This window comes from Aedes albopictus, chromosome 3, assembly GCF_035046485.1.
Source record: "Aedes albopictus strain Foshan chromosome 3, AalbF5, whole genome shotgun sequence".
In the NCBI taxonomy this organism is placed as follows: domain Eukaryota; kingdom Metazoa; phylum Arthropoda; class Insecta; order Diptera; family Culicidae; genus Aedes; species Aedes albopictus.
Window position 1 is genome coordinate 18,819,331 of NC_085138.1, and position 25,539 is coordinate 18,844,869.

Consider the following 25,539-nt stretch of genomic DNA (forward strand, 5'->3'; position numbering starts at 1 on the left):
GTTCTAGGTGTTTCGTCTGTTTGTCTGTGGTATGTACCTCTTATGCATTTGTTGTTGTTGAAGTTACTCGCATTCTTCCGATCATAAAGTCTGTTCTCTACACACTTAATTTTGATTACCGCACGGTGTGTCTGGTATAAGAAATTTATTACAAAAAAATAGGCATCGCTAATTTTTACGTTACGTGAAAGTTGACGCTACTAGCTTTCATTCAAGCCCAACATCGAAATATTCCATCGGGGGAACTTTTTCATACAAAAATTGGGTATGTTTGTTAAGTAGAAATAGGGATTAATTTGGAACCGTTCATTTTGTATGGGGAAAAACAGTATTCTGAAAAAGTTGTTCGAGATCCCTCGGTGGATTTTTTTGAGGGACCGTGCAAATGAAAGCTGTAAGTCTCTATTTTTGAATGATGATGATGATGATTGTGTACCCACCATCAGCGCAAGGATTACCTATGGCTGCAGAGTCATACCGGAACGGAATGATCTACCTGATGGTTTGTTGTAGCAGGGTAAGCTAAATTCACTGGATACCTTCGGAAAACAACATGATAATTGTTATCTCGTGACAAAGTCTGGCCACCCCACGAACATTTGCCCGGAAACCAGTTCATTTAACTTCCTTAGGCTACCCCTCCGAAATCCCCATATATGTCATGTTCAAATATAAAAAGTAATAATAAGGAACGAACTCACCGGGTAATCCTGACTAGCTGGATTTCTATGTTTGGCTTTGGTCTCAGCATGCAAACGGTCCAAACCATATTAAATTGTGCACTCGTTCACACCACTCGCTGATTCTCCGATCGTCCATCGAAGAATCCGAAAAAATACATAAGCGAGAATACCCGACGCACTGAAAAACAATCTCTTGGATACTAGCATTCTGTAAGTCTCTATTTTTGAATAGCGAAAAATTTGGCGATGCCCAATTTTTTGTTATAAACCTTTCCCATACACACGCCGTGTACCGAGTTCGGTAATTTTTTGACGAGATTAAAACTGCTGAGCACCGAACTCGTTCAGCAAAAATGCATTGTTTACCTTTTCCATACGATTTTGACAGTTGTTTTACTGAGCCTCAGTAAAATCGATTACCGAAACTACCGAGATCGTACTGCTGTTATAATCTCGTCAAAAAAGTACCGAACAGGCAATTCAAAAAAAAGTGTGTAAGAGGGATTTTTTTTGCGGATAAACTAGACGTATACGCGTATAAAAAAACTTTTATTATACAGCTTTTGTCTTAAAAATAAATTCAATTCCATTTTTCTTATAATCAACAGCTTTTCAACACTATCAAGGGATTTTTTCACCAGTCACGTACAATAAAAAGTATGACAATCTCAATATTTTTGATCACAACACTGGATCGCGTCTAAGTTTCAAATAGATACTATAGTAATTACGAATAATCAAACTAAAGTATCATGAAAACAACTTGTTTAATTCAGGCGGTAGCCTTTACAATAAAATCAGCATCAAAATATAATTCTCGAAATAATTTACACAGAAAATTTTTTTTTTTGTTACTAAATGTAAAAATTGTGAAATGTTTGAAATGTCATAACTTTTTTGTTTATCAGTTTACCATCACCAAAATTTTATGGTAGATAGCTGATATAATGGGCCATTTCCCCTAAAAAATTTAAGTTGGTAAAAAGATAGGGTTTTGAGATATTTGAGTTTTTGTGACAAATATCATATTTTTTCAAAGTAGAAAAAGAAATTTTTTACAGTGTATATTTTCTAAGGAATCATCATTTAGTTATCTAACTTTGCTGAAAAATTTATAACAATCGAACAATCCGTTTTTGCTGTACAGCTTTTAGAATATTTTAGAACTATTTTCGCATACACCCTTTTGAAAAGTTAGTCGTGAGTGAATATGAAGGTTTAATATCAAAAAATGGCGATTTATATGAAATTGAAAAACTGTGCAAAGTTTCAGATATTTTTGAAATGGTCGCTCAGGATCGACTGACATGACTCCGTGGAATTCCTCTATGGTCATGCCCAATGCTTTAAAACAAGTACAACAACGGGTTTTATCAGTCAACGAGGTTGAAACTTTTACTGCAAATGATTTTATTGCAATAGATATCATTTAAATTATTGATGGTTTCATGAATGTTTAGACTCGTGTGCATTTTGCTTTTAGTGAGATAAAACTTGCACACTCACTGAAATCAGTAGGCGTGCTTCAAAGTGTTTGACATTTCTCTCACAGTTGAGTGAGATAAACTCATAAACACAAACCCGTGTGAGGTTTTCTACACTGCTGGAGGTTGCTGGAGTTCTGCCACGAAGACTGTCCAAACTGCAAGAGACCGTTCCGAGTGGCACGGAATACGAAGTGTTGGTTTATCATACAGGATGTAGCTAGTGCTTGATACAAGTGGACAGTTTTCAAGCCCCGTGCAGTAGAAATGTTTGCGAAGCAGTTTCTGTTAGCCCTACACCTCACACAGAATTGACCAACATTTACCCAGGTTTCACTATTCCGGGTACCAATAGGACGTTTGTTGTTTCGAAAACACCATTAAAATATATCCACAAACCACAAACCTTATTGATTTATCATTATGTTATACATTTTTCCTGGCTCTTATCTAATTTTCTGTTCGACTAAAAATCCTCATCATAATCACTACTTTACCCACACCTTTGGCCCCAGATTGTTTTAGGTGCGGGAATCTCCACGTTTGGGTTACAGAGTCCCTAATTCCCTCATTAGATCCCACCTCGATCTCCGCAATCATTAGCGGCTGTTGGGGCAACTTTCAATGCCGATTCAACTATTTTTATTTCAAGGTATGACCACAGGATACTGACTTACATGATCGCACTCGTTTGAACACGAAATGAAAACAATAATGAAAAATATGTTGTCAGGGTAACCGTGAGGAAGCGCAGATATTTAGTGAGATCTAGTGAGGTGTGCAAATGATCACTGTGCAAAAATTATTTGCACAGAAGTCTACAAATTCATGCAATCATCAATAAAAAATCAAAAATTTTTGTTTCGGGGTGAAATTGATCAGTCAGTGAAATTGCTTTGTAAGTGTTGAAATTAAATTTTCCATCCGAATTAACCACCCCAGAATGCGGAAAGCTTTGTAAAACTTATACAAGTTTATTAAATTCTTAATTATTTAAGTTTAAAGTTTCATAAATCTGAAGAAAACGCCTTAAAGTATGCAATTTACATACTAAACATGTCATTACTTTAGCAAAAGTACAATTGTATGCATAAATATCAATATTTATAGAATTTTTTTTTCACGAAATCGAGTTCAGCGAACACTTGGCAGCTATAAACATTCATTCGAATATTCATTCCATGTGCCATACAGCTACGGTAACAAAATTTTGAAAGTGTCTTTGAAATTTGCCAAACACGCAGTTTCGGAAAATATTAAATTTAATACAGAAATATGTAACTAATTAGCTGTAAAACATGTAAACTCATTGCGTCGATCAATTTCACCCCACTGATCAATTTCACCCGAAATCACGGTACTTGGCATGAAAATGCCTTGCACTGTGATTCAATGAGGCCAACGATCAGGAACACCCATGCGCCTCAGGACTCATCACATTTTTTTTTTTAATTGAGCAAATCGAAAGCTTTGTTTTTGTAAAGAAAATCGAATGCAGCTTGTTTTGCCCACAGTATTATGGTTTATAAATCCGCCAATCGGTTTGCATCGATCCAAAAAGTGTGGATCACACTTCTCTCTCCACTCTCCATCACCGAAGAGACCCAGCTAACCAGCATCCTCGGCCGGTCAGTCAGTCAGTCAGCGATTTAGGTTGTATGTCTGCTGTGGGTTGGGAACAATTCGCCAGTGTGCAGCAATTTAAATTATCTAACCGCAATGATGCTGATGAGGATGATGGGGGGAGTTGCTGACTATTATGTGAGTTACGATTCCGCTTTGCGTATTCGTCGTCGAGTCGAGTGACCGAGTCAGCCCAATTCGATGGCGGTTCGGTCCGGGTGTTACCTCATGATCTGGGAATTACTGTCCCACATTATTGCATTGGTTCGTGGTGGAAATCTATTGGGAGTGTGGATTGGTTTGAGTGTTGGTAAATATTTGGAGCAGCTATAATTCTTTACTGTGTGGTTTTGGTGAGTTATGTGATGAGTTCGATAGGTAGATAATTTCTTGTCCACTTCCAAGATGCATTTGTCTTGTATCCCTCCATAAGCAACCACAAAGAACTTATTTCGCCTTCCGTGCTGAGCATTTCGCCTTCTATTGAAGAGCTGACATGCTCTGTATTGATCGTACAATAGCCATTTTAGCTTTTTGGCCTACAGCAATTAAAACTTTCTGGCTACACGATGCATATGCATAACCAACTATAAACGCTTATAGAACTACCGTATGCTATATCAGCAATTCAAACTATGTGTTTGTACCCTATGAGAGATACGTATTTCAACCTCAACTGGAAGATTGTCTTCAGAGTTTCGCACTTGACTTGACTAACACACCCAGGTTTATCATCAAACCATAATGAACAATAGGTCAGATTTGAAGAATGGGAACTAATCAATTTACTTTATAATGTCTGTTGAGCTTACTATCAGTCATTGTATTATTGAGAATATATCATAACTTTCTGTGCCGTACAATAAAAGTGTTAAAATTATTGACTTCAAAATTAATAAATGCTTGATAATGTTAGAAAAAAACCCTTTTACTTAAAATGCTTTTCTCTCTTTGCTTGTGGGATATCTCAGTGTTGACTATTCATTGCCCTACAGCTAATAGGTATGTAAATAACGTGCACATCCGTTTGTTCAAACGAGTTTCAACCATCAATACCTTCACGATTTGTCACTAGACTAGAGGCCAAACCGCAAGATTCTCTCCAAAAACTCCGATCAACTCCGCTTACACTCGGTCGTTCGCCCAATCTCAGCTATTGACGCAAGACTTTGGCTTTCTGGCTGTCGTAAGGTAGGAGTCCTATTTTGTAATCAAGTACACCATACCAGCTCGTGAAACAGTTCAACCTGCACAGATCGAGAATTAGTGCTTCAACCCTAATAGTCGTTGAAGGTGGTATTGGCAATGGGGTACCTTCCTACCAGTGCTAATGGTGGTAGTGTTTGTGTTGAGGTGTTTCTTTATTGCATGGATTTCAACCCGGATGTCGCCGCCGCCGTTCGGTGTTTTTTTTTTCTCTCGGCAACGACAACGAAGTCTCGTCGTACTCGTATAGACTTTGGATACGAGCGAGCGAGGTGAGATCAGGCCGCGCTACGTCCCCCAACAAACAACCAGCAACAGTCAGTCTCTCGCTCAGTCGCGATCGCGAAGTCACGATCGCTCCGCTAGCCGCGACGTGCGCTTATACGCAACGCATACCCTTGCAGAGTTCAATGCGTTTGTGGAGAAAAACAGCATCTTACGCTCCGCCGCCCGCCGGTCACATCAGTCAGGTGTGAAATGGTAATAATGTCCTAAGTGGTTGGTGTCTGATTTATGTTTGGTCAGAGGATTTGCTTGTTTATTTTTGGCTCAGCAAATCGATCGCCGATCGAACTGTTTACGTAACCCATATGTTCTTTTAAGTCCGGATGTTACTGTGTTTTTTTAAATAGTAGCGTGTTCCCTCATGGTATGGAATAATGATAATGATAACAATCATTTACCCTATCATGTACCATCATGTATTTTTTCATAATAAGTTTAAACCAAAAATTACGCTGTATATTCTAGAATACCCTTGCTCGCATAGTTGACATAATCGCCATTGACATTATTATTATTATTATTATTACTTTTTTATAGAGATTTTCAGCCCTAGGTTGGTTCATCTCTTATTGACAACAGCAGCATACACAAGTAAATATCTAACGCATATGCTTGTTTCTGACCAGTTTTATGAAATAAAACACAAGATCCTACCAGTTAGCCAGTGACATGATCTCGAAAACTTTTGTTGCAGACAAAACGGAAGCTGAATTTGTTGTGTACTTTTGAACTCGTGAATGATCAGTCATTATTAATGCAAGCGTTGCAACACTCATCTCTAAACTAAACACCAGAGATGTATGTGCTATTACAATTGATGTTGCTGTTGCACATATCAACAGGAAATACGTCTATTGTTCGGTTTATTTACCGCATGATAAACCGTCCCCTGCGGATGCTTTCAAACAAGTCATCGCATACACAGACAGAAAAGTCGTCTGATTGTTATAACTTTTTTTATACTTCGCCCAAGCTTCGAAGGTATTCTTGGTACAATTATTTCAAATGATTGTTTCACAACGATTTGATGATAACGCCAAGCATATGTTTTGTTTAAATCAACGATGTTAAACGACAACTATAAAATTCTTAAACCAAGCATATTGTCATTACTTTGACTGCGGCCTACTCAGCCATAAGGATTCATCATGGCGGCGGCAATTGAAAGTAACGATAACGAAACAACAATGTTTTCTAAGGAAAAGTGGTGCAACGTGTGTAAACGACGTTTCTAAAATGTGGTATTTAAGTGCAATATTTATATATCATTAGGTGAATTCGGGTGCTCCCTCATTTTAGAGGTGGTAGGTGAGGTCAATTTTATAAATCCCGAAATCGTTTGTTTGCATCGAATTTTCAGAACAGAAATGGCTTGTGTAGTCCTTTGAGGTGCATATTCCAATAAGAAAAAGTGGGAAAGGTAGATTTTGCCTATGTTGCGGCATGATAATGTTTGACGGAGTCACTCTTTACACAAGGTTTACATTCCTGCTGGCTGCTGTCAAAAAAGTTAACGATCATTGATAAGGCATATTAGAACATATTGTACATAAATACTATCATTATTGAAACGCTTATCCTCAATTTGAATGATGATGATTATAAAAACACAATAAAAACGATTCTCTATGTATGCTTAAACCACCTTAAAACAACCATCGAATATAGTTGGTTCAAGCCTCGAGTTAAGGGTCAAATTAAGCATAAAAATGCTTGAAGCTACCATGAGAATAAGTGAGCTGTCAAACCATCAACCTTAAATATTGTTGATGTAGGCATAATATGGTTGAATCAACCATACTTCTTGCTCTAATGAAATCATCAATTATGTTTAATTCAAGCTTCCATTATTCTCCGACCTATTATATTATGCCCGATCAACCAACTGGGATCTCTTGACCGATTTGGTTGCAGTCAAATTTCATGGATACTCACCATCCATTGACACTAGAAGTGATTTGGATGATTGCGTTGATACTATAACGTTTTTCATCATGGAAGCTTTTGAATAAGCTTGCTCTGTGAAAGCCACAAGGGGAACCCCTTGGTGGAAATTTGATCTGGCCTAGCTCAGAAAACAATCTAGAAAGAGTTGGAACAGACGACGTTTGGCTGGATCGGAGACTTTCAGGTCGGCTCGCAAGGCCTACCAGAAAGCTCTCCGATCTGCTGAACGATCCGACTGGTAAAACCTTTGCACAAATGTTTCCAGTTTGAGTTAAGTCAGTTGGTTGAACAAAATCCTTGCAAAATCTAAGGATTTCCAAGTGAACGAACTTTATTTATTTCAACCCACTAGGGTACTTTGAATGTCAGAGCTGAGTAGGAACAACTTTGCCATGGGTTGCTATTTTCTGCTGGGATCGAACGGAAATGAAAATAAGTTTGAGTTCCCTTTGAGGAAGTGATACGAATAAAATGAGGTTAACCTGACTTGAGCAAAGTAAACTGTTTGAGCATTTACCTAAATCCGTATGAATAAAGTTGTACTTTACTCAGAGTAAGTTCGAATTTCGAATATAGCATTTGCTTTGCCAAAACTGATTTCTACCTTTTGGATTTCGGGTCACATGAACGAAAATCAGTAAATTTAAGATAAGTAGTTGAGGATGATAGGACGACTATCTGGATGCAGCTAAAAGTAGCGAGAATCCGGAACAATCTGTGGTCATGATACTATGCTAGTAATTCATTCTGAGATTAATTTAACTTTCTATGAATTACTACACACACGAAATCCTCCAGTGAAGTAGTCCAACAGCTGTATTTGGGATTCCTATAGGATTTGTTCCAAGGATTCCTCCAGCAATTGTTCCAGGGATTTCTCATATAGTTGTTCATGGGATTCCTCCAGATCCATCAAAAAGTTGTTCCTCGGATCTCCTGCAGGAGTTGTGTCTATTGTATTCTTTCAGCAGCTGTTCTTTCTGGGATTGCTTCAAGAGTTCCTCATGGAGAAAAAAATAAAGTCAAGTCAATCATATTACGGTGCCAATCAAGCATATTTGTGCACTGACTTTTATATAATCCTTTTTTGAGATTGTATTACGCATAATATAATAGGTCGGAGAATAATGGAAGCTTGAATTAAACATAATTGATGATTTCAATAGAGCAAGAAGTATGGTTCAGTTGCTATCCATCTCTCTGCTAGTCAACACGCGTTCGGTTCTTGTGTGCTTTGTTTCGTTTTCTGCAATCATGCCAGTGACGAGAAAAAATTGTATTGTGTTGGACACATCAGTCCTTCCGAAGCGACCCAGTATTGCCGATATTAAACAGTTTTTGGATGGTGCACTGAAGCTGGATATGACGATGGTGAAGAGCATCCAGACCAACATCGTCAGGAACGTGGTTTATTTGGTCATGCACGGCGAAGAAGCAGCTGCTACAATTGCTTCGAGCCACCATTTGAAACACTTCATGTGTTTTGAAGGGAAGCCGGTCACAATTCCATTGCCGATATACATCGACAGCAGCGCCGTCGATGTTCGCCTTCATGATCTCCCGGAGGAGATTGACAATCAAACCATCATTCATCATATGCAACAGTATGGCGAAGTGATCTCGATACGCAATGACGTTTGGAAAAGTTATTTTCCGGGCCTTAGCAACGGCGTACGCATACTACGCATGAAGCTAATCAAACCCATCCCCTCGTACATCACCATATCCGACGAAATCACCTACGTGTCTCACTTCTCACAAGTGAAGACGTGTAGAACCTGTGGTGCCAAAGAACACCCAAAGCTACGGTGTTCCGAAGCCACGACATCAACAGGAGCTGCCCAACCAACACAACCGAGGAAATTGAACAAAAACCAAAACTCATCCACACTAACCGAGAAACAATGGCCCGCTCTTCCGAAGCCGGAGGCTTCTAAACAAAAAAACAAATCGAAGAGGCAAACCAACGATAACCAAACAAAACGACAACTTTCAATCGACTCGGATTCCACAAGCGCTAACGAACCCAAACGTGCTGCACCGTCTATCTCCGTCTCCAGCGAAAGCGATAGCAACGAAGCCGCTTTTGATGTCCCCATCGTTCCCGTTCGAGCAGGTTATCGACGTTGCTCATTTTCTCATATTGATGATCCTGATCTTCGTCAGCAATACATCGCAGAGGAAACTCAAAGAATAGAGGAATTGTACAAGCAGGGCTATAACATTTAACTGAAATGTAATTAGTTCTAAGTGTTTTCGGCTCCGTTATACCTAGCGTAAATGAGCCTGCAAAATAAAGATATAGTAAAAAAAAGAAGTATGGTTGATTCAACCATATTATGCCTACATCAACAATATTTATGGTTGATGGTTTGACAGCTCACTTATTCTCATGGTAGCTTCAAGCATGTTTATGCTTAATTTGGCCCTTAACTCGAGGCTTGAACCAACTATATTCGATGGTTGTTTTAAGGTGGTTTAAGCATACATAGAGAATCGTTTTTATTGTGTTTTTATAATCATCATCATTCAAATTGAGGATAAGCGTTTCAATAATGATAGTACAGTATTGTTCCGATTTTATCACGCCCCTTTTCAAAAATATTTTTAAATATTCTACAAAATCTACACGCATTTTAAACATTTTTATCGTTGTAAATCGCGTCTTCAACATGCACCTTAAAGAAGAGAGGAAACACTTGCTTTCAAATGTAACAGCAAATGAATGAAAAATGAAGGACTGACGCGCGGAGGTCGTGATAAAATCGGAACATTACTGTATTTATGTACAATATGTTCTAATATAGACTGTTTCAGAAATTATATATACACTTTCTTTTTCTAATAAAAAGATGTGTTTTGATGATTTTAACCAATTGTTTTCAGAATACAGTATATTGCATCCCACATTTTTACGTTCCATGTAAACTGTCATATTTTGAAAAACAATCGAGTTCTTTATTTATTTACTTTATGCTTGAAAATTAAATTTGCACAAGGGTGTTTTCAACATCATTTCTTATTAAATTCCTAAAATAATCCTACTCTTTATCACATTCGCTACCTCAATAGCTTGTCTAAGAAATGCAGTCATAAAAACCTGGGAAAAATTCATGAGGTAATTTTCATAGAATTTTGATGAGATCAACTTTCTTATTTTTTTCAAGGTTTTTCTAAGCAACGTAAGGATTTCTACACAGTTTCTTAGCGTTTATGAACACATTTCATTACAACTAAGTTTTTTTTGCAGGTCATCCCATTCTTCAGATGTCAATGCTTGTCATACTATCAAAGCAAATGTAATAAACAGTTGTTAAGGTATTAGGTTGTTTTACGTTTGTTTCAGCTAGTGGTGTTCGAAATTTTGCCACTTTTTACTTACAATATGAAGGCTTTTAATGTTGGTTCTTGACAATTTTTTCCGGCCAAAATAACTTTGGCTAATGGAGAAACATATTTTCTTATTGATACAGTAATTTCCATGATGTTTGTTAAAGAAATGTTTCATTTATAAGATTTTTCATGTTCCACTGTCTTATATTTCATGACCGTTTTGTGCAACTTTTAATTTTTAACCTTTGGTTTACAGATCTCAATTTTATATCTTTTGCACGAAATGGTAACAAAGTTGGTATTATTTGTATCCTTAGAGTGTTTACTATATACTATTAGGAACTTTCCTGCATATCGCTCTAAAATTAAAATGACAGTCAATCGTTAGTGTATTTATAATTTCTGAAACAGTCTATATGCCTATTTAATGATCGTTAACTTTTTTGACAGCAGGCAGCAGGAATGTAAACCTTGTGTAAAGAGTGACTTCGTCAAACATTATCATGCCGCAACATAGGCAAAATCTACCTTTCCCACTTTTTCTTATTGGAATATGCACCTCAAAGGACCAAACAAGCTATTTCTGTTCTGAAAATTCGATGCAAACAAACGATTTCGGGATTTATAAAATTGACCTCACCTACCACCTCTAAAATGAGGGAGCACCCGAATTCACCTAATGATATATAAATATTGCACTTAAATACCACATTTTAGAAACGTCGTTTACACGCGTTGCACCACTTTTCCTTAGAAAACATTGTTGTTTCGTTATCGTTACGCCGCCATGATGAATCCTTATGGCTGAGTAGGCCGCAGTCAAAGTAATGACAATATGCTTGGTTTAAGAATTTTATAGTTGTCGTTTAACATCGTTGATTTAAACAAAACATATGCTTGGCGTTATCATCAAATCGTTGTGAAACAATCATTTGAAATAGGGTATCGCGCCACTGAACCAATTGACTTGAAATGTTGTACACGGGTAGATATTATACCTATCTCACCACATTCCAAAAGTTGTGTCAATTGGTTTAAATTTGACTGAGTTATAGTGGAAAACAGACGAATATAGAAGCCACCGCCCAAGTGGCGCGATTCCCTAATTGGCCTAATTGTACCAAGAATACCTTCGAAGTTTGGGCGAAGTATAAAAAAAGTTATAACAATCAGCCGACTTTTCTGTCCGTGCTCCTGGGATTCTTCTAGCAGTTGCTTCAGGAATGCTTCCAGGAGTTCTTCCAAGGATTCTTCCAGAAATTTCTCTCTGGAATTCATCTACGAGTTCATTCTGACATTCCCCTAGGAGTTCCTCCTGGGATTCCTCCAAGAGTTCCTCCTGGGATTCCTAGAAAAGTTCCTCCTGGGATTCCTCCAGGAGTTCCTCCTGGGATTCCTCCAGGAGTTCCTCCTGGGATTCCTCCAGGAGTTCCTCCTGGGATTCCTCCGGGAGTTCCTCCTGGGATTCCTCTAGGAGTTCCTCTTGGGATTCCTCCAGGAGTTCATCCTGGGATTCCTTATGGAATTTCTCCTATTTTTCCTCCTGGAATTCTTCCTGGGGTTCCTCCTGGAATTCCTCTTGGGGTTGCTCCGCACACTTGTACACACACTGAGGAGCATGCCATCCCTGCTCCTGAGATTCCTCCTGGGTTTCTCCTGGGATTCCTCCAGGAGTTCCTCCTGGGTTTCCTCCTGGGATTCCTCCAGTAGTTCCTCCTGGGATTCCTCCAGGAGTTCCTCCTAAGATTCTTTCAGTAGTTCCTTCTGGGATTCCTCCAGGAATTCCTCCAGGGATTCCTCCAGGAGTTTCTCCTCGAATTCTTTCTGGAATTCTTCCTGGGGTTCCTCCTGGAATTCCTCTTGGGGTTCCTCCGCACACTTGTACACACACTGAGGAGCATGCCATCCCTGCTCCTGGGATTCCTCCAGAAGTTCCTCCTGGGGTTCCACCAGGGATTCCTCCAGGAAGTCCTGCTGATATTCTCCCAGGAGTTTGAGATTCTATTGAGATTCCTCTTGGGTGTTTTATATACTACGCGTTTATATACGGGGTGAATGCGATCACATCTGCAGTGGATAACTGACACTGAGGAAGATTACAAGTGGTAGTCGAAATACGCTTATCTGTCAAAGGATAAACAAAATAGGGCTGAATCAAAAGGTACAATAACTGATTACATTCATTCGAAAACTTGTGTTTACATTACACATAAGAGTTACCGCAACAAGTTAAACAAAAATCGTAATTATCAATTTTCTAGGTAGGCAATGCTTATAACCGAAAGATAAAGTATAATTCTTCTAAAAAGTGTTGAAAAAGTTATCTATTATAAAAAAATCTAAGAGTTCTGCAGAGTCAACGTAGGGTTATTCCCATGGCGATACTTACTTTTTTGTGTTCCGTCCCGAAAGGGATACAGAAACCAAACTCGGATCTTCCTGAAGAATCCCGAGATGAATGAGCCTAGTGTTAAACATCTCGTTGATACAGACTGTTTTTGCCCTTGAAACATGCTCGGGCTCGCTTATACAACTTCTTGAGAAACTTTCTAATTGATTTGAGATCTGTTTTACTAGTACTATGTTCTTAGAGGTTGTTTTGCTACAATCACACATGCTATTCCTGAAAGGTTCTAGACATTTTTCAATAAATTGAACTTCTAAATATAAGTCACTTATGCCAAAATCTCTCCATCAACAACAACCCCCGCTTCGACCCTTGAGCGGACCGGACTGCAAACAATATTATACAGACAACAAGCAAACGCGTAAACAAAAAGCATTTCGTGTTTGTAAGTTTTTTTTTTCGTTTGGCTCCCGCTCGCTCAGTGTCGACTGTCGATCCGTATGATGGAGCGGAGTAGAGTTTTTTTTCGGGTTCCGGATCTACGATCGTGTGATTGAGACAGCGCCAGCCGCACGATTCAGAGCCACAGCACAGTAGCAAATTTTGCCTACCAACCTACCTACACACAGATTTGACTCGCTGCAAGCTATTTGCTGCGTGTTATGAACTGCCAGAGTTGGGCGTGCTGGGCATAAGACAGATCTGGAGGCCTAGATCCAAAACGCGAGAAGCTGTTGCAACATATCGTTCGACGACACACGCTAACGCCGCTCAGCACAAAAGTGCATAATTTCCAGACTACACCAAAAATGTGTAACCCTTGCACATTCACAAAATCAGCTCCTGTGTCCGCAAAATCGTTAAATTCGCAAAAAAAAATTGTACAGCAATCTAGCTAGGTTAACTAGTGACCTTGGAAAACAAAAAAAATATCGACATTTGGCATCTAGACGAGTGTACGAGCTGTTTTTGAAAGTGTGTAACTGTAACACATTTTTGTGTGGTCTGGAAATTATGCACTTATGAGTAGGGCTTACACATTTTAGTGCTGAGCGGTTTTACTGTGCAGCTGATTGCATACATCTATGTACCTCAACAGTCGAGTATGTTTCATCTTATTTTTTGCTGTTCGTTGCCTTTTTGTAATTTGTATTACACGTAGATTTCACACTTATTATTGTGTTAAAGGCATTATACATATGAACCTTTTTTTACCTTGTACCAACGTTACTTGAACGTTATAACATGTTACTATAAATTGTGTTTGTGATGTTAGAATCTTGAGGCAGTTATTGTTGGTGTAATACTTTGAACTATTATTCTTCTATTCAGTTTCCAGTGTGAACATAGGTTTTACTGAATAACTGCCTGAGCTACCACCTAAGCTAGACATGCCACAACATAATCGAAGCCGGATCTTCTACACCTCATCATTCAAAAGGCAAAAGTTCATCCTTAAAAAGCAAAGAAAAAAAAAAACAAAAGAAACACCGATGCCGGATCACAATCTTCGCCGTGCCAACACGCCTTTTTCCTCTTTGGATTCGGAAACTTTCATAATACCATGCAAAAAAAATATTCCACCCCTCCCCATGTTGTAAGCAGCGATTTCAACGCCAGTGTGTTGTTGTTGATCATCGTCCAAGTGTCAAAAAGTCGTCGAGTTCGTTACATCCGCGTTCAGCGCCGCCGAGCCATCATGGATGGGTTATGGGAGGGTGGCATCGTTAATCGTTGTTGCTTGGGCTCTCTTTAGTCTCTAAAGGATGCTGCTGCACCATGCGCCAGTTGGGGCTGATGGCGGCCCAAGAGCCATCAAACAACATTACGTTCGTGGGCCGCTCCACCACCGCGCAGCGCAGGCTGTCACGATCCGGAGATCCGGAGAAAGTGAAATCCGTATTCCACGGTGCGGTGAAAAAGCACGCCGCGCCGCCCAGCAAAGCCAGCTGGCCAACGAGGGAAAGAAATGCTCTCACTAGGCTTGTTTTGCTGCAACTTGCATCACAGTTTTGAGGGATCGAACGTTCGTTGGTTTGTTGTTGCCTGGGAAGTCTGTATAGGTATATAACTCGCCAATCGAATTTATTCGTGGAACATTTCATGAATCCAGATATGGATGTCACACGATGCAGTTCATGTAAATTTTTAAGCGAAGAAGTAATAATTCTAATTGAAGTCTTAAATGATTAAATTACACATAACTCGACTCTGTCACTAGAAGTTTTGAAGATTCCATAGCAGACAGAACCATCAAATCTGTTTTGTATAACTATCTAACATTTTAACATGTAGAGATTCAATTGCATTCTTAGAATCAAACGACGTTGTTTATCTATCTTGCCTGTATCGTATATTTACCTATCTGCAATTCAATATTTGGGATAGATTGGTTAGTCTGGATATCCCAAATGCATTTTTGAACGAGGCCATAGATAATAGTTGGATATGTGTTGTCCCTGTTCATAACGAAATGAACTCCAGGACAATTTGGACGACCTTGAATGTCCCAAAAGTATATAGTAATATGAGTTTTCAAGTACGTCCAGTAAACATGTTTGACTGAGCAACTCTACTCTGTATAACGAATACGACTCCTGTCCTGTTACGAGTGTAGATCTGATGTTCTGCTCTTCGGAGTAGTTTGGTTGGTGTGGGAAGCCTCCAAAAGAATGCTGGAATTGTTTGTACAATTCCACGGGTGTCATAGATAATAGTTGGATGTGTGATGTATTTCATAGCAATCATAACTACTGTAACGACTGTAAAAACTGTAGATGCCAAGAACTAAACTCCAGGACAGTTTGGATGACTCTGGATATCCCAAAAATATATAATAATATCTATTCATGTTCAGTAATCATAGTTGATTAAGCAATGGCTCTTTAAATTACTGTAATGGTTATAGATTGGTAATACCTAATAATGTCTATATGTGGCTCTAAAGGGTTAAAGATAAAACAAAATTTCAGTTCTAACTCAAATTAATTGTGTTAAGTAAAAAAACGTCTGTTCTAAATCGTACATAGTGGTAACCCGATTTTGTCAGCCCCCGATTTTGTCATCTTTTTTATCCATTTTTGTCAGCCTTCTTGAACAAAAAAAAGTGTGTTTCACTCAGTATTGCCATTTTATAATAAATATGAATTCAGTTGTAGTCTTTTGGCGTCATATATAAATTACGTAACGAACACATCTCGCGTAACTTTTGAAAACGGCCAAGTATTTTTGTAAGTTAACACATTTTTGCTCCTTTAGCACTTAATGTGGCCTAACTCTGACCGTTCCCTCCCGACTAGATGGACATTACAAAATTATAACAAGCTGTGTTATTTTGTTACAATAAATTTTTATAACAAGGGTTGTTATAAAACATGTACCGTTAGTAGTTAAAATAACAAAAATTCTATCAAAGTTCCCACAAGAAAAAAAAAACAAAAATGTAATAACTTTTGTTATGAGCATAACAAAAATATTACAAAACTTGTTCCATGAAATATGATAGAATTTAACAAAATTATAACAAATTGTGTTATAATTCCTTGGCAAACTTTTAGGGTAAAAACTATTTTTTTACTCATTTTTTGGGTAAATATTTTTAAGTGTGTTATTCTATTTTTAGAAAAAGTAGGAAACATAAAAAAATAGTTTCCAGTACGTTATAAAATTTTCAGATCCGAACGGGGTTTGAACCAAGACACCTATGTACCATCGGTAGCAATCTGACGCCTTTGCCAATGAGGCCATCACAACACTTGAAGAGGGTGGTGATAGAAGCTTTACTGGTTCTACGTATTTCCAGTTTTCTCATTCAAATCCTTGTTTGTCAGACCCACACGAGCGGGGTAGTATGACGTCACATTGAGCTCGTTGACGTATAATAGACTTGATTTGTCGTTAGTGATTTCGTTTTAATCTATCACAATTATATCATATGCAGATATGATAACAGCTGTAGATATAATTTAGTTATATTCTACATTTTTTTTTATTTTAAGCAATGAAAAGCAATCTATTACATAAGGGGTCATCCATTAACTTTATCGTCACTTTTGGATGAGGCAGGGAGGGTTGATAATTTCCAATTTTATCGTGACGTACTTAATAGATGCTCCCTAAGGTCGAAGCAAAATAGGTAGAATAAACAAATTCCATGTTATAATTATTCAGTTCCTCTTTTTCTCCATGTTCAATAACATTCACTATTTGGTATACTTTATGGCGAAATTAGAACAGCAGTACTGTTTTGGTATTTATTGTAATCGATCTAATGTTTTCACGTGTAAAGATACGTAATTTGTATAAAATTCATCTCAAAAGTATTGGAAGGCATACAAAACGTAGTTTCATGTAACGGAAACATTGTTCGTCCGGTCGCAAATTGCAGCACATGCAACATCCGTCGTCTTAGATAGGATGACTTTGGGTATTATCGACAGGGTTGTACTATTCATCTTGAGGATTTTATCGGTCAAATTACCTAAATCTAAAACATCCCGATATATTTTTGATATCGATGGATATCGATTTGTATAGAATCGATGGCGAACACTATCGTTAGATAAAGCACTAGGGGTACTCACTAAACAGATTAAATTGCTGCGTAAGCCATGATTTTCTGCATATTTGAAATGTTTCATGATTTTCAGAATGAAATAATCAAAGATTGCCTTGGTAATCGCGACGTTTAATCAGTTTAATCAGTTTACGCTGGTAAGTGAATCCCCCTACTATAAAGAAAATCCGAGTCTTGTTGATAGGGAAGCTCACGCAGAAATGACGCTTGTTTAAAACAACAAAACGCATGATTGATTTACAAACTGAGAATTTATTTATCCAAAATTGTATTTCTTTGTTCTTACTTAGAGTTTATCGAAAAAAACAACCCATTATCATCATTTCACGTTAGAAACTTCAATCGGTTCTACAAAATGAAGTTCACAATCTTCCTATAACTTTCGAACTGTTCGTCAAGTGAGTGATTGTTTTTGGGATATACAAATGTGTTGGAAATAACATAATGTTGTTGATGGAGCATCGAATAACTTATGAGAATTGCGCATCTTCTTACATATCGAGATTATCGGATTTTTGTTCGCTAAGTGAAACGTAATCATGTTGCAGTTATCGAACGTCTACTGTATCTTTAACATCCTACTAAAATTTTAAACCTAGCATCATCTAGATTCTAGAAAATACTGTGCTGTTGCGTCAACAGGTTCTTCGCCACAGCTTCCAGCAGAAAGTATGTTCTTTAAAACGCTACAAAGCACTGCTAGTTTGAGAAGAATTTGGAAGATTATAACTAAATGATAACTCTGTTGCAGTTTTTTTAAACAAATATGACGCCATCCCCAAATTACGCATCGCTCAAGGGAGAGGGAAAAGTACAACCGAACGCTACGGTCCATACAAAATTGTTAGGACTTTCATACAAAAAAGTGTAATGGAAGAGGGGGGGTTGTTAAAACATGACGTGACGTTTTGTGGCTTTTGACTCGAGTGATCAGTATTACAAAAATGATCAAACTTTTTCGCGTCAATATAAAAAAGTTAATACATTTTGAAATTATTTTGTTACAAAAAATGTAGCAAATACTACAATAAATGTGTTACGATATTTTGTTATAGGCAATTATTTTGATATGCATAATGTAACAAATGTTGTTATATATCTGTTTGAATAAATAATACAAGTGTTGTTATAGTTTTGTTTTTAAAATAATAACAAATTTTGTTACAATTTTGTTATGGTTAATCACATATACGAATCCTTCCAACAAAATTATATCAAATTGTGTTATTTCTAACAACGGTTGTAATAATTTTGTTATAATCTTGTTAGGAGCTTCTGGTCGGGTATTGATGCAATTATAAGTCAGACAAGTCAGAAATCACCCCTTTAACTGAATCTCGTCGCACTATGGATGCTGAATTTGCTTCTTCTTTCTAGCGATGCTTGCAGCCAGATATACCTCCAGGATTACTTGGAGGCCGTTTATAAACCACGTAGACTTTTAGGAGGGAGTCTGGCCAAAGTCAACGTTTCTTACAAATTTGCAAATTATTGGAGGAAAAGTGTACGAGGGGGAGAAGGAAGTCCGAGGTTACCAAAATTTGGTCTACTTGCCTTGCAAGGTTACCAAACTTTGCTTCTTGCCCCTTGCTGGGATTTTTACAAAATATTATGTTTACGATTATGCGGTAGATTTCCTGCAGCGGTTGCTTCTGGAGTTTCTGTCGGGAATCTTCTAGGGATTTCTTCAAAATTTTCTCCAGACATTGGTCGCAGGGTTTTGTTTCAAACCACCATAAATTCTTCTTGGGAATTATCTCAGAATTCCTATTTAAAAAAACCCTTCGTGGTGGAATTTCTATCAGAAGTTCTTGCTACCATTCCTCCGGGAATTTCTACTAAGATTTTTCCAGGAATTTCTGCTGGAATTCAACCAGGAATGCTTCCGAAGCTTTTATAGGAATCCGTTCAGAAATGTTCCTAAGTTATTTTTTTTTTCAATCATTCAAGCTTTTCTTGGGATTCCTCCAGAAATTCTTGCAGGTATTTTTTTTTTCCTTCCTATTGATTCTTTTAGAATTTCCTCTTATGATTCCTTAAAAAATTCCTGCTGGGATTCCTCCAGAAATACCACCGCATATTCATTCAAATGTTTCTCCGGCGATGCCTCTAGGGATTTCTTGAAAAAAAGTCTGGATGCCTTTAGATATTTCTCCAGAAATTACATAAGCAATTCAGACATTCCAGGGGGATTTCCAGTTCTCTTGAAACTCCTCCAGGAAGTCATTATTATTTATTAGATTTCATCTGACTGTTGTCTACACGAAAATTTCTAAACCTGGTTAAAATTAGAGTTTGTTTAACTGGTTGAGATCGGTGTAAATAACATCTACTTCAGTTCCGTTTTTAAGCTGTTCAAAACACGTCATGCAGACGTCAAACAAGAAAGTAGTTACAGACCGTCCCGGCAGATAATCAAGCTGATCTGCAGAAATATAGCGCTTAGCCTGCTTCAAAACAACATTGCTCACGATCATCTCGAATAGCTTGAATGCAGCAGAAAGGTTAGTGATTCCTCTGTAGTTCTTGACATCGCGTTTTTCTTCCTTCTTGTGATTCGGAACTATGGAAGACTGTTTTCAAATTTTTGGAAAATTAGAATCCTCAAACGATTGCTTTAAATTTTTTCGATAACTATCGCCCAATCTCGATTCTGAACTGCTTGGCCAAAGTTTTGGAAGGTCTACTACATGATTTGGTGTACCCAGTAGTTCAACTTGCCAACCAAACCTGTTCAACCAATCTGGTGTACCACAATGAACCCGAGCAAAGTCTAACAGCAAATTGAAAACAAATTTTGATGTTGGGATATTGCAAACTATGATAACTCAGGTTGTTGTCGTTTTGGTCGTTTTAACGGTTAAAACATCAAAAGCAGAAAAATGTTCCCGTCACAGCAAGTTAAAACAATTCCTGCTATCAGTGATAGCAAATTGATAACTGTTTTTGCTATTAGTACGAAAAAATGGAGAGATCGTTAAATATAGGGGATTTTTGATAGATATGAAATCCTGAATGCCATAAGATAATTACACTAATGATATACTCTTAGAGTTATTATACAAGGTTGAATAGAAATTTTAAAATAACTTAAAATAGTTATTTATGCAACAAGTTGCAAAATGATGATTTTTTCAGCACGAGTCGTGCATTTATCCAACGAGGCTTTCCGAGTTTTGCAACGAGTTGCATACAAAGTTTTTTGCGATTATAAAAAATAAACTTAAGAACGATCATTTCTGACTGCCACACATGCCTTTAGAGAGAAACCACGTGCAAGCATCCATGCGCACAAACCCTTTTTTTTCAATCAGGTAGGCTGTGTTTATAAGTATCACAAGTACTCGGAGTTGCGTCAAAAACGAGCGTTGTTTGCTACTGCTGGTTCTCACGCTACGTCTGTTTGGCTGACCAAATCTGAATTGTAATCACTTCTTATCAGATTCGATCTGCCAAACAGACATAGAAGCAGCCATCGAATCGATATAAAACTACGGAAGGCCATCAGTGTTTCGGAAAAATCTGTGAAAAGTGTACCTTTGCAAAAGTGCCGAAAAGTACTACTTTTAGCACTCTTATGCTAGTAAAGAAAAGTAGGCCATTTCGGCACAATTTCGGAGATTGAAAAGCTCAATCTTATGCCATATAATTGCAAAAACTTATTTTTTCAAAAGTTTGAAGTGACAGCAAAACGAAATCTAAATTTGAAATCAAATTTAGTCAAGACATACTGATATCAAAATGTGATATCAATATACTGCTGAATACAAATCGAGTTTTTGATTTGCTATCATTTTGTTGTTAGACTCTGCTCGGGAAGCCTCTTAGGGCCTCTAATTTTCAGTCTATTTATAAATGACGTGTGTGATCATTTGTGTTCCTGCAAGCTGTTGTATGCTGATGACCTAAAAATCTATCGCATAGTCAAATCAGTGCTGGATTGCTGTGCTCTTCAGTCTGATATTGACAGATTGACATCGTGGTGTCGAATGAATGGAATGCAGACAAATCCATCAAAATGCAAAGCCGCCACCTACACTCGAAAGCATGAACCGATACGGTTTGAGTACTCGATGGACTCTGCGATGCTGCAGAGAGTTTACTCCATTAAGGACCTTGGAATAACTCTAGATAGCAAACTGAAGTTTAATGAGCACATTTCCAAGAACATTGCCAAGGCCAACTCTTTGCTTGGCTTCTTGCGCCGTAATACCGCTGATTTTGATGACCTCTACGCCCTAAAAGCATTGTATTGTTCGCTGGTTCGGCTAGGGTTGATAAAATTCCAAAAGTTCTAAAATTTGTACAACGAGGAATTAAGACTTCGGTAATGATTGCAGGCCCGATGGAAACTACGTTTGTTTTCGAAACAACGTTTTCGAGTCTACGTTGAAGCGCATTTTGTTTGTCGTTTCAATCTTCTCAACAGCGGAGTACTCCATGCAGGTGGAACTTCCGAGCATAGGCGGATAACTAAGTGATATCACTTTGATAATAAACTATGTTATCGGTGTTATCATTTTGTTATTTATGTTATCATCTTTTCCAATTGATGATAATCAGATGATAACAAATTTAGTTATAAATAATTGTGGTTTATCGCGATAGCATAAAAAAACTAAATGATAACAAAATATCTTGTCAGCTTCCAAACGCACATTTCAAAGCTTTCCTAAAACTAAGGGTCTGGTGAACTTCCAATCTAAAAATAGATTCCGCTTTCCATCTTCAATGCGAATGCAGTACGAAAGCGTAGCCTTCAACCAATCTTCCTCTCACTGAGTTTCGTTGGTATAGGCAGGTGTATCGGCTGTGACCGGTAATCGCTCGATCATGGTTCGAGACCAAGTGGGCGCAATAGTTGAAAACATGAATTATAATTATAAGATTTTTTTCAACTGCTAACTATGTCGATAAAGTAGTTTTTCACTATTTTGGTCGGTAAAATAGCTCTGAATTTTAACTAAATGATAACAAAACTTGTTATCAATCAGCTGTATTTTTTAATGTTGATAACTAAATGTAATATTGTATAAAATATTAGTTATCATGTACATAAGTGACCCGATTTTGTCAGCCCCTTTCCGGAACACAGTTTTTGCTCCCCTAAAAAATCTAAACAGATATTCACACTTTTTATCCCTCTATGTTCTGCCTTTCAGCAGTTGTTTTATGATAATCTTAAATTAATTGGTCAAAGTTTGACCGTTAGATAATGAGAGCAAAAAGTTCGTCGCAAAATGGGGCTGACAAAATCGGGTCCGTACTGTATAAAATATTAGTTATCAACTTGAACTCAATGATAACTCAACTTCTTATCATTTTGGTATTCTTGGAGTAAATTTGAGTTATCATTTTTGTTATGTTAGCTCCTAATTCAACCTAAATGATAACAAACTCAATTATCAAACAAATGATAACCAGGTAACAGAACTTGTTATCATTTTGTTATCCGCCTTTGCTCGAGAGTGACGGATTGTGCATAACCAATTCACAATAACTGCGCGGAATGTTTCAGCCATATTGTTAGCACTTTCTCCGTTCAGGAGAACATTACAATTAGCTTCAGTCAGGAAGATCATCACAACCGTGAAATCAATCTTGCTGTAATCTAATGCCGACGGTTGCTACGTCATTGACTTTAGAGAGTTATTGCAAGGAAATCTCTAACGGAGGATGATGTTGGTCGATCGGCAGTTGTGGCACAATAGAACGCATAACTTTGGGCGAAAAATCCATGGAGATGAAAACCAAATCTAGAGTCCGATTTAAGTGATTTCGCTCGGTGTTCGTTTGATGGAAATCAATTGTGTGGAACTAGCCACAGAGAAAATGTCGCAATTAGAGGGGAGATCGAAGAGGACCAACTCTAGGTATTGCTTAAGAAACTTCTATTGTGATTTCTTTCGCTCCTGTAGAGATGCTTCTAGAATTTCTTGCTGGATTTTTTTTCCGGAATTCATGCTGCTGGGATTTTTTTAGGAATTTCTCCGTAAATTTCTCCAGTAATTTCATCTGGATCGCAGGAATTTCTTCAAAGATTTGAATAAGAATTTCTGCAACGATTAATCTAAGAATTACTCCAGGAAGTTTTCCAAAAAAACCTCAAGGGATGCCTCTACGGATTTCTTCACAAATTACTTATTTAGTAATTCTCCAAAAATTCTTTCAAGTATTTCTCCAGAAATTTCACCATTGATTCCCGGTGAGCTCGTTCCATATTATTAAAATAACTAACAGTATACGATATAAACATTGAACAAATTTCTCGTTTATCTGCCCAACAAATATTGAAGAGTTCGAGTGTGTGATGGAATTTCGTCCGGGTGCCGGTGTCGCGCGCTTTTGCTTCAGTCGTTCGATTTTTCTTTTTCCCTATTCGGAAATAAGCATTTCGCGTCTTTTGTAGCAACACTAAACGATCACCTGACGTGGGTGATCAGTTGTTTACTTCTCATATGAAGTGAACAATAGTGCGTCAGCTTGCATCGTTTGCAGTTCGTGTCATTTGCAGTTAAATATTTGGCGACTAGCTTCCGCGGTTCGATTCGAAATATTAAGTGACCACCTGACGTGGGTGATCGATTGTTTGCTTTCCGCGTAAAGCAAACAATAGCGCGGCAACCAGCATGACACGAAGGTCATATTACTTATCAAAGTGAATCCAGACCCAACGATACCTTTCCTACTAACAAACACTCCTTCCTGCAGCCTTTGGTGGAGTCGCAGCGGTAAACGCGGGCCTTCACTTAACAAAGGTTGTTACTAATATTCCCTCCCTCTTCCAACCTGACTGCAAGGACGTGGCCGGCGCCGTTATTGTACCGTTAAAGAGAGTCTCTGAAGCGTGCACAGTGAGAATATTGACCACTCCCAGTCAATTATTCAGTTGATTCATTGTGCAACTGTCATTGGTTCGGGTCAATCACGGAATAGCAACCATAGATGTGTGCAGTCAGTCTAAGCTAAGCTAAGCTAAGCTAAGAAATTTCACCATTGATTCCTCTTAGGATTTTTTTGAAGGTTTTTCTAGTGATTCTTCCGTAGAGATACATACAGGGTGGTTCCTGAGTGCAAACTTTTTAAAGAGTGATAGACGGCCATAAATGGTGAAAAAATTGTTCTACGCATATGGTCAAATCTCAACGGTTACGTAGTTTTTGAACTTTCCATTTGTTTGACTGTTATTGCCTTACCTGGCTATAATTTGCAAAAAGTGTTAAACTTATCGCAGTTTTTTGCCCTTATTCGAAAGATTATTGAATTTTCTATCAAATGGCATTTATGTATCGATTGGTTTAGTTAAATAACTAAGTTTGCTAGAGCAAATAGTTCAGAAGTAGTGTGTTTTAATTTTTTTTTGTCAATTATCTTTGAAAAATGCGTAATAATTTAAAATTCTTTCTTTGGCAAAGTTGTGGCCCCTGTTTCACTCAACAATTCGTTCTTTGACATCAAACCTCTATCTCGTATCGTTTTCTTGCAATTCCGATTTAAACATCGCATTTCAGATCATAAATTTGCAACTGTCAAGGTAAGCACTTTTTAAATCGAAATTGCAAGAAAATCATGAGAGCCAGAAGTTTAGTGTCAAAGAACAAATTGTAAGGTTGAACACGGGCCACAACTCTGCCAAGGAAATAATTTTAATTTATTATGCATGTTTCAAAGATAATTGACAAAAACAAATTAAAACACACTATTTTGAGCTATTTTGCTTTAGAAAACTCAGTTAATCAACTAAACCAATCGAATTAAAGATTCCATTTGATATAAAATTCAATAATCTTTCGAATAAGGGTAAAAAAACTGCGATAAGTTTGACCATTTTAAAGTTATTAACTGGATATAAATCAAATAAAAATCAAAAACATGGAAAGTTCTATAACTACGTAACGGTTGAGATTTGACCATATGCATAGAACTTTTTTTTACCATTAATGGTCCTCTATCACTCTTTAAAAAGTTTGCACTCACTAACCTAACACCCTGTATAAAGATTTTTCCATGAATTTTTCAATGAATTTCTCTAGGGATTACTTCAGGGATGTTTTC

At 37.6% G+C, this 25,539-nt stretch overlaps 1 protein-coding gene across 2 annotated transcripts in view; it reads left to right on the plus strand.

Moving 5' to 3' along the window:
• LOC109418259 (probable ribonuclease ZC3H12C) overlaps positions 1–25,539 on the plus strand; it is a 112,107-nt gene that overhangs the window by 20,840 nt on the left and 65,728 nt on the right. Inside the window, exon 1 of one of the 2 annotated variants that reach the window (XM_062857087.1) lies at positions 5,454–5,476. The exons of the other annotated variant lie outside the window; for it this stretch is intronic. Within the exon in view, the coding sequence (XP_062713071.1) occupies positions 5,474–5,476 (3 nt within the window). The 5' untranslated portion in view covers positions 5,454–5,473. Of the gene's footprint in view, positions 1–5,453; positions 5,477–25,539 lie in introns of those variants that run through there. 2 annotated transcript variants of the gene reach the window in all.